Source organism: Pinus tabuliformis, chromosome 9, assembly GCF_031772625.1.
Source record: "Pinus tabuliformis cultivar Carrire ecotype Pingquan chromosome 9, CPIR1, whole genome shotgun sequence".
Classification (NCBI taxonomy): Eukaryota; Viridiplantae; Streptophyta; class Pinopsida; order Pinales; family Pinaceae; genus Pinus; species Pinus tabuliformis.
The window spans coordinates 357,658,362-357,676,439 of record NC_142307.1 but is presented as its reverse complement, the minus strand read 5'-3'; the positions used below and the strand labels follow the sequence as shown (position 1 = coordinate 357,676,439).

The 18,078-nt window shown below is 40.1% G+C and overlaps 1 protein-coding gene across 1 annotated transcript in view; it reads right to left on the bottom strand.

Annotated features, from left to right (window-relative positions):
* Window positions 1-18,078, bottom strand: part of LOC149148681 (uncharacterized) — a 238,200-nt gene that overhangs the window by 65,706 nt on the left and 154,416 nt on the right. Inside the window, exons 4-5 of the mRNA XM_089440117.1 lie at window positions 3,511-3,715; window positions 3,177-3,427 (exon numbers count right to left, since the gene is read on the bottom strand). Coding sequence (XP_089296243.1) covers window positions 3,177-3,427; window positions 3,511-3,715 — 456 coding nt within the window. The remainder of the gene's footprint in view (window positions 1-3,176; window positions 3,428-3,510; window positions 3,716-18,078) is intronic.

The window sequence follows — 18,078 nt, the reverse complement described above, 5'->3', positions numbered from 1 at the left end:
TGTTCAGGCAGAGGATGGAGGCGACCAGTGTCTATTGTGATAATCAGAGTTGCATAAAGCTCTCTGAGAATCCAGTGTTTCATGACAGTCGAAGCACATCGATATTCAGTGTCACTTCATCAGAGATTGTGTACAACATGGAGCAGTCCAGCTACAGTATGTTCCCACAGAAGAGCAGGTTGCAAATCTGCTCACGACAGCTCTAGGGAGAGCTAAGTTCGTCTATTTTAAAGAATAGATGGGTATGGTGGAGAACCCATTTTAGTAGCAAGGACAAGCTATTTTTTATGCTTTTCAGTTGCATATGTTACAGTTACAACAACAACAGATGAGGAGGGAGTTGCAATGCAGATGCAGTGTTAGCAACAGTTCAGCAAGGTCAGCAACAGTACAAATACAGCGTATATCAGGGTTGCGCAGTGGTTGGTGGGCAGTTTGGCCAGGCATCAACAACGTGACAAGAGACAATGCAGAGACAGGATGTGCAGTAGCACTATAACACATTCCTCTCTAAGAGGGAGTGTTAGTTTTTGTAGCATCAGATGTGTTCTAGCCACGAAATTTCATGGACATACTAGAATACATGAGATCTCCAAAACCCACAAATCGTTTCTGAAAATTCCGCCTATAACTGTCTCAATTATATTATTAACCGGTTTTTAAATATTTTCTAAGAGTCTAAACTTAGGGAATATGGTTAATTAATCAATATTAATTGAGATAAGGTGTGAATCCTCTATAAACTCACACGGATCGATCCAGAGATGATCCTAGCCATTGATTAAGTTTTAATCTTGGATGTTGGTGCGCAAACAGTGAATTATAAGAGGAAGTCGATGTGGTGATGGAGAAATCATCCAATGCAGATACTCAGTTGCCCAAGCAGTTCGATTTTCTTAGTAGCAGCGACTCAGCAGAGAAGATAGAGCCAGAGGGTGAGTAGCAGGTGGAAGAGGAGGGAAGCAGCATTCCAGGAGGAAGATTCCCAGTTCCCGGGAGAGGCCAACGAAGGAAGGCCGAAATTTCCAAAGGTCCAATGTAAGCTCTACGCAGAGGGTGACGTAGGGAGCTGAGCACAAAGGCTAGGGAGGCAATTTCAGAGCCAGAGAATAGCTATGGGGTGAGAGAATTATCACAATATTTTTGCTAGTATTATCCTTAGAATAGATTGCCATATGGGCATCTAAATTATTGTACTCAGAATTGTTGTTGAAGATTAATAATAAAACTCTTATCTGCTGCACTGGTTTTCCCAGTTGGGTTTTTCTAGGGACAATTGTCCAAAAATAACTGTGTCAAAATTATTGTGCGCTAAAATTTCTCTGCTTCCAGTGTTTTATTTTCCGCAGTATTTTTATGCTGAAAATTACAGTTGTGATTTTATTCATTGTTTGTCGTAGCAAATAAACTGCATGATTAATTTTTCAGTTAGAAGAATAATTTCCAGTAACTGCAATAGAAAAAATTTCATAGTTTACCCTGGTGGACCGGTTAGCTTGTGTAAATGTGGGAGGGTGTTACATTAAATAATTGGGGGATTGCAATGTTTCCATTTGATTATGTCATGTGTTAGGGTATGGGATTGGCATTTGATCAAGAGTATGAAGCATTTTAATTTTTATGTACCTTGATGTTGGTGGTATTGACTGTTGAACTTCGTCGATGTTGGTGGTATTGATTGTTGAACTCCTTTAACATGGCCTTAACAAAAATGTACCCTTCACTCAAAGCAAAATAATTGGTTAGGCATGTGAAGCTCTTTCTACCATATTATAAGGTTGACAAAATGAACCCTTCACTCAAACCAAAATCATTGGTTAGGCATGTTAAACCTTTTCAATTTCAACCATATTATAAGGTGGAGCAATCCAAGTCTAAAGACTTTGAGCTATATGATGATTATATAGCTCTTGTTGATGATCCCATTTCTAGTAGTGGTGAATCAATGATGAGTTTGATGAGTGATCATGTTGATCAATGATTTGTAGTAGGCCAATGGCCCAATAACTTGTAGCATTGTTTTTCAACTCTAGAGGTGATTTAGGGCCTCATCGATTATGTATTTTGTTGTTGATATGTATTGCACTCATTGACATTTTGATATATTCACCCTTACATGGTATTTAGATGAGCAAACTTTGCATATTTTATCTCTAATAGTTTGGAATCATGGTTTGAAATCTTAAATATTTTTTTCATCAAAAAATAATTATTTTATGTATTTTTTTCATCAAAAAAAATTATTTTATGTATATTTTTCATATCTGGTTCATTGAATCTGAGTCAATCTGGTTTGATCCGGTTCCAGTTCGAATCTCGGTTACTTAGGTGACTAGTTCAAAACCCGGTTCTAGTTTTTAAAACTAGAGTCTCAATCTGAAGATGCTACAATACAAATTTCAAAGCTAAGTTGGTATATAGTCTAATAGATGAGAACCAATCAAAACGCACAAACTAAGAGATGAGAAATGGATTTTGAGCCAACAACCTTCCAGAATCGAATGAACGGCCAAGAGTCAAGGAAGCAAGGGCATGCCCTTATAGCAGAAGAGTTGCCCAAGACTTGCACCAAGGAGCCAAAGGGTGAAGGGCCCACGATTGGAGATGCAAAAGAGAGCCCACAAGTTGTCAAGACAAAGACTAAGTTGAGACTGAAATGGTAAGTTTAAGCAGCATAGGGATGATTTATGACACATCAACATAAAGAATATTGAAAGAAATGCTATTAGGGAGTGAAGCATAAATATTAAAAACACAATGAATGAGATTTTAATAAATAATTACCAGAAATGTAACATGTCCAATTAGAGAAAGGACATGCAATATGTTGATATAGGAGGAAACGTCTACTCATGTTACTCCAATTAGAAAATAAGGAAAAATCGACTCTGTATACTCTAGGCAAAATATTCTTGGATCAGTCGTAACCAAAAAAAATCACAAACCCGAGATTTCAGATATCCTTTAATCTTTACAAAGCACTGAAATATATTCCATTGTGAATTTTATTTCTATTGCAAAACAGCTTGGTCTTGAGGGAACTAAAAAAATCTTTTGCATTCCTATTCTCCATCCAGACAATCCAATGTCATCTTGATTAACCATTAGCTTGTAGCGCCTCACACAACCCCAACTTGAAAATAATTCTACAAACTACATCTGAATGTCTGTGTTACCTTTGTTTGCATTTCAAGATTCTTGGAAGATTCAGGACTTTCTCTTCCCATGTCTTCATTCAGCTTATTGGCCTTCTTATTTAAGGAACTCCCTCCCTTCTTATTTTCATCAGACTTTGTCCCACTTTTTTTAGCTTTACGCTTTTTGCCTATTCCTTCATCACTGCCTTCATTCTCATGCTTCAAATCTTCTGCCATCTTCGAACCCTGAGGAGACGTTTCTAGTTTCTCTTCTGCCTCCTGTTTTGTAGCTGCAAAAACAAAATTAGTTTTCAGATATCAGTAATTCTTCACAAAACAGACACAATAAATAATTTTGCATAAAACAGGATACCTTTACGGCAACCATCCTGAATATACTGTTCTGCTAAGCTTTGGACAGCATGCTTATCCTCGGGACTCAAGCTCTCCCAGCCAGACATCTTTTCAATTGGACTAGTCCACCAGCCTATCTCTAAAAAACATTTGGCATGACGCCATACTGCTACTGTTCCACGAAACCATGGATTCTCAGGGTCAGCCATGGTTGATATGCGTATCTGCATTATTCAAACAGATCATTACAAAAAATTAATTCATGTTTAAGTCACAAAGTCAAACAATTGAGGTATTCATTGATGCAGGGCATGGAAAAACAGGCATTGATGCTGCTGGCACCATGAGAAAAGCACTCACTAAAAAACACATGGCAAATTGAGTCTAATAAGGAATCAATTCATATCCCTTTAAATTGAATAAGATCATAAATGGTATAATGAAAGAATGGAAGCAAGTGAATTGGCCTCAGATTGCAAAAACATGGAGGCCTGAAAAGAAATAATAAGAGAAAACCTTTTCCCCTGTTTGCATAAGATACTCACTTGAGAATTGCACCAATAAATTAAACAAATTTGCAACAGATGAACTTAATCTCATCACCAGTCCTCCATTTTGAGGACAATCAAGGGAATAGCAATGAAGACCAATTTCACTTTCAGTTTTGTGTAGCATTACGTGACAAAAGAGTGATGAATATTATTCAGTTTGCAGTTTAAGATAGGCCATGTTTTCCACCAGTTTATAAGATAGGCCATGTTATCCACCAGTTTATATAGGGTTGAACATGGATTTCAGAGTTGAGAATGAAGTGAGTCCTGATTGAAACAGGACCAATGCTCAGCAAGATCAAATAAGTGAAAAAAAATTATGTGTGAATGGATTGAAGCCATTGAACTAAGTTATGGTCTTGATAAACTGCTTGGTTCAAGCATCGAAATGCTTGCTGCTGAGGACTTCTTCATCCACTGCTCAGACAACCACAGAGATTGATTATTTGTATGAAGGTATGGACTTTTATTCAACCATAACTAGAGCTAGGTCTGAAGAGCTGAATATGGATCCATTTAGAAAGCGCACGGAGACAGTTAAAAAGTGTTTGGGATGCGAAGATGGTAAGAGCTTCATCCATGATGTTGTTTTGGTTGGTGGGAATTCTCAAAGTACAGCAGTTGTTGCAGGACTTCTTTAATGGGAATGAGCTCTGCAAACGCATTAACCCCAATGAGGCTGTTTCTTAAGGAGCTGCAGTGCAGGCTTCCATTCTAATTGGAGTAGGCAATGAATGTAGAAGACCTGTTTCTTCTTGATGTTACTCCTCTTCCCCTTGGTCATGATGCAGCAGGCAGTGTTATGATTGTTTTTATTCCCAGAAGCACAACCATTCCTTCAAAGAAGCAACAGGTCTTTTCTACATACTTAATTGACCAATTTGGTGTTCTCATCCAAGTGTGTGAAGGGAGAGTGTTTTGGTTTAGTTGATTATCCTACTGCCACAAACTCAAGGAAACATAGTATTATTTCCCAAATATTTCTGCAGAGTGTCTGACGTATGACCTTGACACAACTAAGGGTCCCATACCATTAATTTCCAGCTGCACATCATATATGGTGGGCTTCAAGCTAGACGTCAAGGAGGGACACTACAACAGGTCAACATGTAGCTGGTGGAGTAACCTATACAGGATTTCATGGTGCCAATAGGCTTGCAAGAAACTCATTACTTAAAGCACATCAAAGCATTAACAAGGACAAAGCTACCAAAATGAAAAACCTATGTGGGGCAATGTTGGGATTATTTCATCTACTGATTGTCTTGAAACATCTAAGAATGAGGACTGTTATGAGGCTGTGAATACACCTTTCAGACCTGTCTCAAGCATCTTAAACAGCCCACAGTGTCAGCTTAGTTTTTCCATGGTGACGTACAGCTGGTAGCAGATTGAATCTCCGAGATTCCTGATGTTGCATGCTTATGGTAGATCCATTTTCGAGTAAGCATGGAAATCTGAAGATGCAAATCATATTGGGGAGATTCAAGTTTGGAAAAGGGGTCACAGAATTGAGGGGATTGCTTCACATATCCATGTGAGACTCAAGACCACTGCTACCTGTAGCAGTTTCAGCCTATTAATAACAGCAAATATGTTGGAGTTAAAGGTTGACAATTTACAGTTTGAAATTTGCAGCACCATAAGTATTTGCAGCTGGAAAATCTTCACCTAAATTGGAGAAGTTATTGAATCAAGGGAGGTACATTAAAGCATTCAGAGCTGGACCTATGTGGCAGATCGATCATCAGTAATTTATGGGTCAGTCTTCATCATCAAAACAACAGTTTAAGAAGGGGCATGGTGCTGGGGATAGGCAAGATTTCTTGAAGAACACGCTATATGCTAGGAGATCAAAGTAGCAAGAGAGAATTTTATTAATAAGTTTTGTTTAGACAATGCTTCGCCATTAGATAACGAAGTGAGCAAGGACCTGTTGCCGCAAAATCTAGCAGGCCTTGGAGAGGGACACACTACAAGGCTAACACTAGACCTAGAGAAAACAATGGGGTAGTGGCCCACTATCACCATAGCCAAACCCCCCTACTCTTTCCGGATTTTCACCGATGGGAGGAGTTCCTATGGAACGAACAAAGTTCATTCTTCAAGTTAAATACTCCGGAAGACTTCGAATATGTAGATCTCAATTGAAGATACACAAATATATATTAAAATGTATGAATAAGAATGATGATACAAATGAGAGTGAAGGCCTGCTTAAATACCCTAGGCAGGTATCCCTTTATGAACGGTCATGTCCCATTTAGACATGCCTCTTCAGCACTAATTACTAATTAACTAATCATTATTACAATTATCATCATTATTTTTATTTATATTATTTATATATATTTTATTCATAACATTGCTTTCCTCTTCAAAAAGCTTTTGTCCTCAAAACTCACTGACGAAAGTGTAACAGCCCTGGTCAAAAATCCATGTAAAAATAAATAAAGGCAAAATAATAACCATGGTCACCGAACACGTATTCCAAGTTGAATATTGGGCAAGGATCACTAGTGATTGATTAATGGCTAAGGAAATTGGAAAAGGCAATGGAAAAGGCTTTGGAAAGGCAAAATGGCATTTTGACACATTTATTTATGAAAATAATGGAAATTAGGAGAAAAGGGAGGTGAAAGGTCACAAGTTGCATGTGAGAAGGAAAATGAAAGAAAATAATGGAAAATTGAAGAAATTAGAGGCCTCATTAATAAAAAGACTTCAGAGGATCAGTTCACACACTTTTGTGAGTTCAGTTTTGGAGCTCTCTCTCTCTATTCTTCCTCTCTCATACACTTGGACACCTAAGTCACCTGACACGTGGATTTGGGATTCGAGTGTCGGATACAGACAGGTTGACCCCCCAGAACAGGACACGTTCGGATACATTATATATTATTTTATTAAAATATATATATATATATATATATATATATATTAAAAATTAGATATTTCTTACACAAATTCTCATTCATGATACAAATTCATTGATTTCAAACATAGATCTTTATCTAGATGTAAGTTTTACTGTTTACAAAGTAACATTATGCATACTACATAGAAAATTCAAATACAATTGTGACATAAATGATAAATCATAATACATATTCAATTCATCAATGATCCAATAGGAGAAAGATAAGATAGTAAGATAAAGATACTAACCACTTTAGTTTTCTCATTAAGTCCTCAAAATCAAAATGTGTTACATAGGTAGTGCAATGCCAATGGAAAATAGAAATAGCAAATACAAAAAAAAACTAAAAGTATACAAGCCTCAAGGCAGTAGGTAGCTCATGACTCATGAGTAATCAATCCTCATAGTCATCATCAAAATCAGCATCAATGTCCTCATCATCATGGTCACCATTTTTCTCCTCTGTTGCATCCTCCTCCCCTGTATCCAAAGTCATCTTTGCATCTGCTGGTGTGGAGGATGACCCCTCTACAATATCACCATCATCAAATATGACAGGCTCTAGCAATGGATCATTGAGTTCCATGTTGGCCAATGCCAACTCAACACTGTTGTCCAGACCCATATCATCAAGAAAGACATCCCACATCTTTGTCTTTCCTTTCAACCACTCATCCCTCTGCCTATAAATAAGACAAAGGTTGGTGTGCACATACACCATTGTCTCTGCCCTGAACTGCTCAAGCCTGCTCTTCTTGACACTATACAAATTCCCATATGTGCTCCAATTCCTCTCGGAACAAAAGGATGAAGTCACCTGAGAGAGCAGCCTCATGGCTAACTGCTGTAGACGAGGGCTTGTTGCCCCATGATTTTCCCACCAAGAATAGGGCTTCTTAGCCCCCATGTCTTTAATCAGATCATGTCCTGCAAATTGACTAGTGCCAATGGAAAACTTTGCAAAGGCATCCTCCACCTCATCAAGTGATGCTCTATCCTGAAAAAACCACCTGAATGCATCTTTCCTCACCTGTGATATTTCACCATCCATGTGAGGAGGGAATCTGTGGGAAGGTACACCATTCAGCCACTCATGGCTATAGTATTTTGGGTTCAATGAGTGAGCCAAACAATGTAAAGTTGTGCAATTCTTGTCCCATCTGCTGACAAGAATATCCTGTATAGTGGTGAAGAATTCCTCTAGTGATGTCTCATACCCAAGGCACTCACTCTGTAAAATAATGTTCCTCACAGACTCAACATGGAATCCCATCCCTCATAAACATCTCCTAAGATGGGTTGGTCTGTATCTGCAAATCGAAGCAAAGAAATGATAGGGTCCATGATCTGAATAAGTAGATCTACCCTCTCCCACAAAGCATCATCTAACACTGTGTCCTTCACTCTTTTAGAGGTCACTTGATCTGTCTTTCTCCAAAAAGACCAAAACTCTGAAATAAGCAGGGCCCCAAGAGTGGTCTTGACCTCCCTCAACCTCTTCAACATGATGAATGAAGAGGCAAACCGTGTATCCGCAATCTTCAAGAATGATAGATTGTTGTACTCCTTGTAGATAGTGACGGGCATTTGTAAGATTTTGTTCAAAGTTACGGATGTGACGTGCAGCCTCAATAATGTTACCAATCCAAGGCACATCAGAAGCAATGGATTTCAGTGCTAAGTTCAATGAATGGACAATGCAAGGTGTCCAAAACACTTGTGGATATTTGGCTTCCACAATCATGCCAATAGTCTTGCAAACAGGTGCATTATCTGTAATGATTTGCACACAAGAATCAACACCTACATCTTCAATAACTTTAATAAACAACTCACCCATATATTGTGCATCCTTGTATTGTCCAAGTGTATCCACTACTTTCAAGAAAATTGAACCATTCAAGGAAGGCACCATGAAGTTGATGAATGGGTGTCGTGCTGGATCTGTCCATCCATCAAAAACAATGCTAACCCCAGATGTTGGCCATGATGCTTTAATAGGCTCAAGCATTTTTTCCACCTCTTTTTTTTGCCTTTGTCAACAATGTGGTTCTAAGCTTCTTTGACCCAGGAGGCACATACCTTGATGGAGCCCCTTGAGTTAGAGCTCGGCACATCTCAATAAATGGAGGTGAGTGTGCAACATTAAAGAATATGAAGTTTTGATAGAAAAAAAGGCAATGGTGAGTTCAAGCTCTTCTCGTTTCTCCTTCTGAAAAATCTTGTCCATTGGATAGAGTGAAATTGCTTTTCTTTTGGCTGCTTGTCCCCCACTAGAACTCTCAAATGGGAATTTGTTGTTTCCTTTCCTCAAGAATGAAAGGGGGTTGTCATTCTTGGTTTCTTTTTTTTATTTTGCAACCACATTTGCCATACCAACACTTGACTCTCTTTCCATTTATTTTCTCTTTGTTAAAGGCGTCTTTGTACAATCTCCAATCCCACAACCTGGTAAAGCCGACAAATGACCTTTTACACGGAAATATGTGCTCCTAAAAGTATTGTGGCAATAGTTGCATTTCCAACTCACATTGCCTCCTCCCTTCACCTTGCTGGGTGGCCCTTGCTCTATTGTGACATATTTCCACAAGGGATATCTGTCAATGTCACATTGAGGAGGAAGTCTTCCCTCAAAATTACTTGCAATAGAGGGAGTACTTCCAGCAGAATCTGATGAAATTGGGGGAGGAGGGGCATCTCCAATGGGGACATTCTTCCCCTTCCTTTGCCCCTTCCTTGCTGCCCTTGATTGAGCCATGAATGCTGTAAAAAAAAAAAACCAAAAATGCACAAATTTGTAAAAGAAATGCATATGCAAACTATTGTAATAAAAATGCTAAAAAAAATAGAGAGAAAATGCACTTACATGTTGCTTGAATCTCCTTGAAAACGCTCCCACAACCTTTGCTCCTTGCTCCAAAACACCCACAACAAACCCACAGCAAAATAGACAAGTGAAAATGAAAAAAAAGAGCAGCAAATTCGCCTTTTAAGGTCGCGCGGGTCACTTTTTTCGGATTCGTGTCCGAAAATCGGGACACAATTTGGATTCAATCGTGTCCCAATTGGACACGACGTGTCCCTATTTTCGAAGACAAATCGGCATGAATCGTGTCCGATTTGATAGATTGCAACACGTTGGCCCTGGGGAGCGAATCTGGTTTCTTAGTTGGACACTTGGAATTTTCTTGGAGCACTCTTGGAGTCTTGGAGCAAGAAGACAAAGGAAGAGAAGGAAAGTGCAAGAGGACATCGGGATCATCAACTAAAATGGGTTTTGCATGCAGGTACAGAGTTGCATGTATGTTGTCCTCACTAGTTTTGGCACGCATGGCATATGCATGTCGTTTATTAGTCATGATCTGTCATTGGCATGGAGGATTGCCTAGATTAACAATGGATTTGCCTAGCCTTGCAATTTCCTGGATAGCCATGGTGTTGTGGGTTCATTTCTTTGTTTTTCAGGTTGGTTCTCATGTTTCCTTTAGCTTGGGTTGAGTTACTAGTACCTGGAAGCCCTGGTTCGACAAATGCTCTGGAAGCCCTGTAACAGCTTGGGTTGAATTACTAGACCTGGAAGCCTTGGTTGGACAAACGCTCTGGAAGCCCTTGGTGGGTTGAGTTACTAGTCCTGGAAGCCCTAGTTGGACAAACACTCTAGAGGCCCGACGACAGTTGTGGGTTGAGTTACTAATCCTAGAAGCCTTGTTTGGAACAAACGCTCTGGAGCCCTTGAAGGCTTGGGTAGAGACCAATCTAGTGATGGTTTTGTGATGTCCGACCATGAGGTGGAATCATTGTTTGATGGGTTGAGGTGGTTTGGTTGGAAACCCTGGATAGTTTTGATTGATGTGTTTTATGAGATCCCACATTCATGCTTGGAATATGGCACGAGGGTGACTAGCTAAAGTGAGATTTGGCTCAACCATGTCTACAGTCGGGTGGTTCGTGGAAGTCCCGAACCTGGTTGGCCTTTGCATCATTAATATGCAGTTATTCCTCCTTGTTAATTCATGAGTGTTACTCTGATTTATATGTGGATTATACAATTGTTGTTTCCTTGGTATCTATGTTGCTATTAAGTTGGTTATGAACATGTATTATGATAGTGGCTATGTATGCCTCTCATCATGTTTTTACTTGTAAATGAATGAACAATGTATCTATGGCCTAATGGATGAAATTGCGGCTCATGTGTTGAGCTAGGAAACCGGATTCGTCCTAAACCCCCTGCGAATCCCGAATCCGGCGAATCTGACACGATTCGGTCCGGATTCGTGTCCAAATCACAGGACACGTCGTGTCCGAGGGCGTGTCGCGATTTTCAGGGGCGTGTCGCGATTTTCAGGGGCGTGTCGCGATTTTAGGACACGTGTCCAGTTTCTAGGACTCGCTAAGCTCAGCGCGGGTATGAAAAGGGCATGTTTTCTCATTAATATTTTCATTTGGTAAGTGATTTGTGCTGTTGCAGCAAGGAGTAGAGCATTTTGGCAGCTTCATAATCAAGTGTAGGCCCTAGTATTGATATGCTATTCATGGTAATGTTAAATTCTTAAAGTAAAAGTGACATTCTCCTTAATCTTCATTTTCATCCTTTTACTTAAATTTTTAACATTACCATGAAATGACTCAGGATGTTTGAGAGTGGTTCCGGCCTCATTGGATTTCATATGGAGAAAGTAGAATTTTAGATTTCATTCAAAATCCAGCAGACTTATCAGTTTTTCAGGATTTTAGGATTGGGGGATTGCAATGTTTCCATTGAATTTTGTCATGTATTAGGGTATGGAACTCGTATTTAATCAAGAGCACCAAACCAAGAGCTTCTGAATATGTCGCTCCCGCTCCCCGCTTTCGCTCCCGCTCCCAAGTAACACTGTTCCTGATGATATGGGTCTGGACACCATTGTTGAGTTGGCATTGGCCAACATGGATCTCAATGATCCAGTGCTAGAGCCTGTTAGATTTGATGACTTAGAGGGGTTAGCCTCCATACCAGCAGATGCAAAGGCGACTATGGATACAGGGGAGGAGGAGGATGTAGAGGAGAGCAGTGGGGACCATGATGATGGGGACAGTGATGCTGATTCTGATGCTGATTGATGCCTTGAGGCTTGTATACCTGTAGTTGTTTTATATTTTCTATTTCTATTTGCCATTGGCATTGCACCAACACTACCTATGTAACACATTTTGATTTGATGACTTAATGAGAAAACTACAGTTGTCAGTGTGTTCATCTTACTATCTTGTAGTTGTAAGTTGTCTTTCAGTTATGAATTATGAATCATGATTTAAATTTTTAATAGATTTATCATTTATGTGACTAGTACCACTGACATTTATTTGAATTTTGTATGTACTATGCATGCTAATAGCTATAGATGAAGATCTATGTTTGAAATCAATAAATTTGTATTATTAATTAAAATTTGTGTAAGAAATATGATAATATCTAATTTTTAATATATATATATATTTTAATAAAATAATATATAACGTGTCCTAACGTGTCCTGTTCCGGGGGGTCAGCGTGTCCCGAATCCGACACCACGAATCCCGAATCCTACGTGTCCCGAATCCCCGTGTCAGGTGACTTAGGTGTTGAGGCATCAATGCTTCTTAGCGATTCTCAGATGAGTATGAGACCCCTGTGCTCAGATCTATTGTTTAAACCTGCAGATTACATAATTGTGACATGGTTGACGAAATCCATGTCATGGCTAGTAGGGGTCTAGTCATGTCCTTGTTCAAGTAATTGCATTTGTATCATTATTTTATTGTTATCTTTCAGTTCTGAAAGTGTCATTATGTTCTAGGCAGTGACTTGGGCTCTAGGCCTAAAAACGTGGCACAAATCTCAGAGTCACAGGCACAGGTCAAAGGAGAAAAGTCGCCAGACGCATGCATACCCATGCCGTGGGAGCATCTGGAGCCTCCTAGACACATGCTTGTCAATACCAAGGGAGCGTTCAGGGGTTTAATGGTCTAAAAACTCAGTGCGACCCACAGGCTGGTTAACTGAGTGGTTGGGATGGTTCCTGGGGGTTCTGTTGCTGATGTGGAAGGTCTGTGTGATGTTCCGCCGGTTCCACTTCCTTAACTCACACACATGGAGTCGAATCATATCATAGTAACTTCTCATCACATGTTTACCCCGGTTCGTCGATTACTTGGGTAGAGATGTGGGAGGACGGTGTTATAGAGTGGTTTCAGAGCATGGTTCACCCCTCGAACTGGATGGTTGTATGTTGGTCATGCATTCATGTCGGTTGCATATGTGTTTCTTGTATTGTAAGACCATGTGCTTGTTGCATTTGTATGGTATGGGTTATGGTTGCAGTGAGGTCGCCATGGGAGGTTGATGGTGTTGTTGTGGAGTGTGTCGTCATGAGTGTATGGTCGATTATGCATTGTTTATGCACAATAGTATTCACATGTGGTCAAGTGTACAGTGATGTGGTGGTTGTTTTCATGCATGAGGTCATGATATGTGTAGTTGATATGGTCATGTGTTGATCACTGGACTCTAGCTAGAATGATGGTTATATGCTTATATGCTTATGTGTTATATTTCTATATGCTGTTATGATTATGTTATACATGTATTACATCGATTTGTTGATCTTGCAGAGGAGGTATCCTCCCCGAATTATGCTAAAGTACGTTGGTTTATTGTAATTTGGTTTCGCAAACATAATATACCTTGCACGAAGAATATCAAAGACGACTAGCAACATGGTAGACTACAGTTCCCGAGACTCTCCCTGTGGATCAGATGACCAGCATGGTGTTGGGCACTCTTCTAATTTGGTAGACACACTGAGAAGCTTAAAGGCAAAAATAAGGAGTTGTAAAGTAGACAATGACAAAATCATACAGTTACAGAAGAAACACGCAAAGGTAAATGCAATGATAATTCAGAGTTTGTCAGAAATCCAGCGACAGGGACCACTTCGGATCAGCCAGGCACAGGAGGACAGAACTAATGGGGCATATGGCAGTAGACCTCATGGTGGGCACAGGTCAGATAGAGATGACACGATCAGAGATGGCAGGGTCTTGGATACTCCGGATAAGAGAGTTGATAGACACAGGGACTATTCTAGTTCTGGTTCTGAATGGCATTATGATTGGCATCGTTACATCCTTACAGGAGGCATTACAAGGGATATTTGTCGGACGATTTTAAGAAAGCAAAGCCACCTACAATTCATGGAGAGATGAAGAAATCACAGGATGCAGAGGCAATGTTGCTTGGTATGAGAAAGTTCTTCATATTGCATGATTATTCAGAGAACATGAAGGCTAGAATAGCTACATTCAGTCTTAAAGGTAAAGTAGATATTTAGTGGGAATATGTGAAGAATGTTAGAGGTATTCATGAGGAGGACTTGACTTGGAGTGAGTTCGAGAGACTATTGAAGAAGAAATACCTATCAGAGAGATACTTTGATGACAGGGCAAAAGAATTCTATGAGTTAAAAATGGGATCGATGACAAATGAGGAGTACACTAGCAAGTTCGTGGAGCTACTGAGGTATGTGCCTTATCTCAAGGAGGAGAAAGCCAAGATTTAGAGATTCAATAGTGGATTACCGATTGCATTCAAAGACAGGATTGAGTTTGATGAGCCTAGATCATTGGAAGAGGCCATCTGAAACCTAAAGCATTGCTATGAGCAATCAAAGCGTGGACTTGAGACTAAGATGGACTAGAAAGGTAATGCAAAGGACAAAGGACGATGGGACAAGAAGCAAACAAGACCTCAAGGTACAAGCAATAAAGAAAATGTAGTGCCATCTAAGAAGTTCAATGCATCTAACAGAGACCAGGGACTTCAATCTGAGGAGCAGAATAAGGATGAAGGTTGGAAGCCTTTGCAGTGTTGGACTTGTGGCAAAGATCATCACAGGAGAGATTGTCGACAACATCAGGGTAGTAGACCACAAATCTACAGTGCTCTTGAAGCACAAACAATGGGAGATGTTGCGCAGAGTATTCCTAGGATCTATGCAGCGCTGGATAACAAACAGGCAGACCATCAAGCATCTATCATTGAGATGGATGGTAAGCTTTGTGATCAAGTTGTTTCTATTTTGATTGACCCTGGATCTAATTATAGTTATGTTAATCCTGACCTGGTGGATAAGTGTGGTTTGAATAAAGAAGTGCATGTAGAGTCTTGGTTAGTGCAGTTGGCTATAGGTACCAAGAAGAGATTTCATCACTGAGTACGAACTTGTACATTTGATTTGAATGGTATGCCTACCTAAGCACATTTGAATATATTGTCGTTAGGATCATACAGTATGTTATTGGGCATGGATTAGTCGTACCTTCATAGGACCAAGGTGGATTGTTATGACAAAGCCATTGAATGTTTGGATGACAATGGGGAACAAAGAGTTTTGCAAGGTAAGAAGAAAGCAACATCAGTTAGAATGGTGACAGCTATGCAAGCCAAGCGTAGTTGCAAGAAAGGGTGTGTGTTATTTGCAGTGCACATTTCTAGTGACAAAGGTAAGGAAGTTGAGGATGCAGATGTTTTGAGCAGGTACCCAGTTCTACAGCAGTTTCAGGATGTATTTCTTGCAGATATTCAAAGTTGCCACCTCACAGGGAAGTAGAATTTTCTATTGAGTTGGTGTCAGGGGCAGCTCTGGCATCAAAGGCACCTTACAAGATGAGTACAACAGAGTTGGTAGAGTTGAAGTTGTAGTTGAAGGAAATGTTGGACAAGGGATACATTAAGTAAAGTGTATCGCCATGGGGCGTGGCTGGTATTGTTTGTGAAAAAGGATGGTACTCTCAGCCTATGCATTAACTACAAGCAGTTGAACAAAGTGACTATCAAGAACAGGTATCTGTTACCGAGGATTGATGACTTGTTCGATTAGTTGGAGGGAGCAACAGCGTTATCAAAGATCGATCTGAGATCCGGATATCATCAGGTACGCATTAAAGAAGAAGACATCTACAAGACAACTTTCCGAACTAGGTATGGGCATTATGAGTTTGTTGTAGTTCCATTTGGTTTAACTAATGCTCCAGCTACCTTTATGTGCTTGATGAATAGTGTGTTGCGTCTGTATTTGGACAAGTTTGTTATTATGTTCATTGATGATATATTGCTATATTCAAAAAAAGAAGAAGAGCATGTCGAGCATTTAGCAGCAGCGTTGAGATTGTTGAGAGAGCATCAGTGGTATGCTAAGCTCAGCAAGTGCAACTTCTTTCAAATTGAGGTACACTACTTGGGACAAGGATGGCATAGCAGCGGACCCAGAAAAGGTAAGAACTATCATGGAGTGGGCAGCTCCCAAGAATGTGGATGAGGTGAGATCTTTCATGGGGTTAGCATGTTATTACAAGAGGTTCATCAAAAACTTCTCGCAGATTGCTTATCCTATCACATCATTGCAGAGGAAAGGTAAGAGGTTTGAATGGACAGAGGAGTGTGCGGCCAGTTTTGAGCAGCTCAAGCAGTTGTTTACACATGCACCAGTGTTAAAGATTGTAGATTCGGACAAAGAGTTTGTAGTATGTACAGATGCTTCCAAGAGAGGACTTCGTTGAGTCCTTGTGTAGGATGGACAGGTGGTATGCTATGAATCACGGAAGCTAAATGAGCACGAGCAGAACTACTCGACACATGATCTTGAGTTGGCAGTGATCATACATGCATTAAAGATGTGGAGGCACTATCTTCTTTGCAGAAGGTTTGTATTAATGAGTGATCACAGTGGTTTGTGGTATCTATTTGACCAACCGAATCTAAATGGCAAGCAGGCTCGATGGTTGGCCACGATCAATGAGTTCGATTTTGAGATCAAGTATATCAAAGGTAAAAACAATAGGGTGGCAGATGCTCTTAGCACGCAGATATAGGTAAATCACATAGCAACTATGAGCTCCTACGGGACAAATTTATAGGATAGGATCTTGTAGGTAGGTCAGCAAGATGATAGGTATATGGAGATTGTGCATAGGTTGCAGCGAAGTACAGGTACAGGTACAGGTAGTGGTACAAGTACAAGTACAGATACAGGTGCATAGGATGTGGACTATTGTCTCACGACAAATGGATTGGTTAGATTTAGGAACAGGATATATGTGCTAGATAGCAGTGAGCTCGAGAAGGTAATCTTGAGGGAGTTTAATGCGAAACCATATTTAGGTCACCCAGATATCAGAAGACGCTGACAGCAGTGAATAAATTTTATTATTGCCCGACTTTGATGAGAGACGTAGCAGAGTTTGTGGCTAGGTGCTTGGATTATCAGCAGGTGAAGGCAGTGTGTAAGCATCCAGGAGCACTGCTACAGCCAATTCTGATTCCAGAATGGAAATGGGAGGTCATTTATATGGACTTTATCACAGGGTTGCAAAGGGCAGTGATACAACATGATTCCATCATGGTAGTGGTGGACAGGTTGACAAAGGTAGTGCACTTCATTCCAATGAAGTCTACATTCTCAGCGAGTGATGTAGCACAGGTCTTCATCAGGGACGTGGTCAGATTGCATGGAGTTCTGAAGAAGATTATGTCAGACAGGGATGCAAAGTTCACTTCCAAGTTTTGGAAGGAGTTATTTGCAGGTTTGGGCACAGAGTTGGCCTTCAGTACAGCTTATCATCCGCAGACATATGGACAGACAGAGAGGGTCAACAACATATTAGAGAACATGTTGAATATGTATGTGATGCATCAACAGCAGAAGTGGGAAGAGTACCTTCCACAGCTAGAGTTCACTTATAAAAATGGGTATCAGAAATCCTTGAGGATGAGTCCGTTTGAGGCAATTGTATGGGTGGAGTTATAATACTTCGATCAGTTGTAGTGATTTAATTAACAAGGTGTTGATTGGACCAGATATGTTGACAGAAATAAAAAAGGAAATACAGGTAATCAAGAAGAATTTGAAAGTAGCACAAGATAGGCAGAAGAGCTATGCAGATCGGAACAAGTTGTTCAAGGAGTGTCAGGTTGGGGAACAGGTGTACTTGCGCATCAAACTGAAGAAAAGCTCCTTGCAGATTGGATAATGTGCCAAGTTGGCACTCCGATTTTGTGGACCTTTCAGGGTTATTGAGAGGATTGGATCAGTAGCCT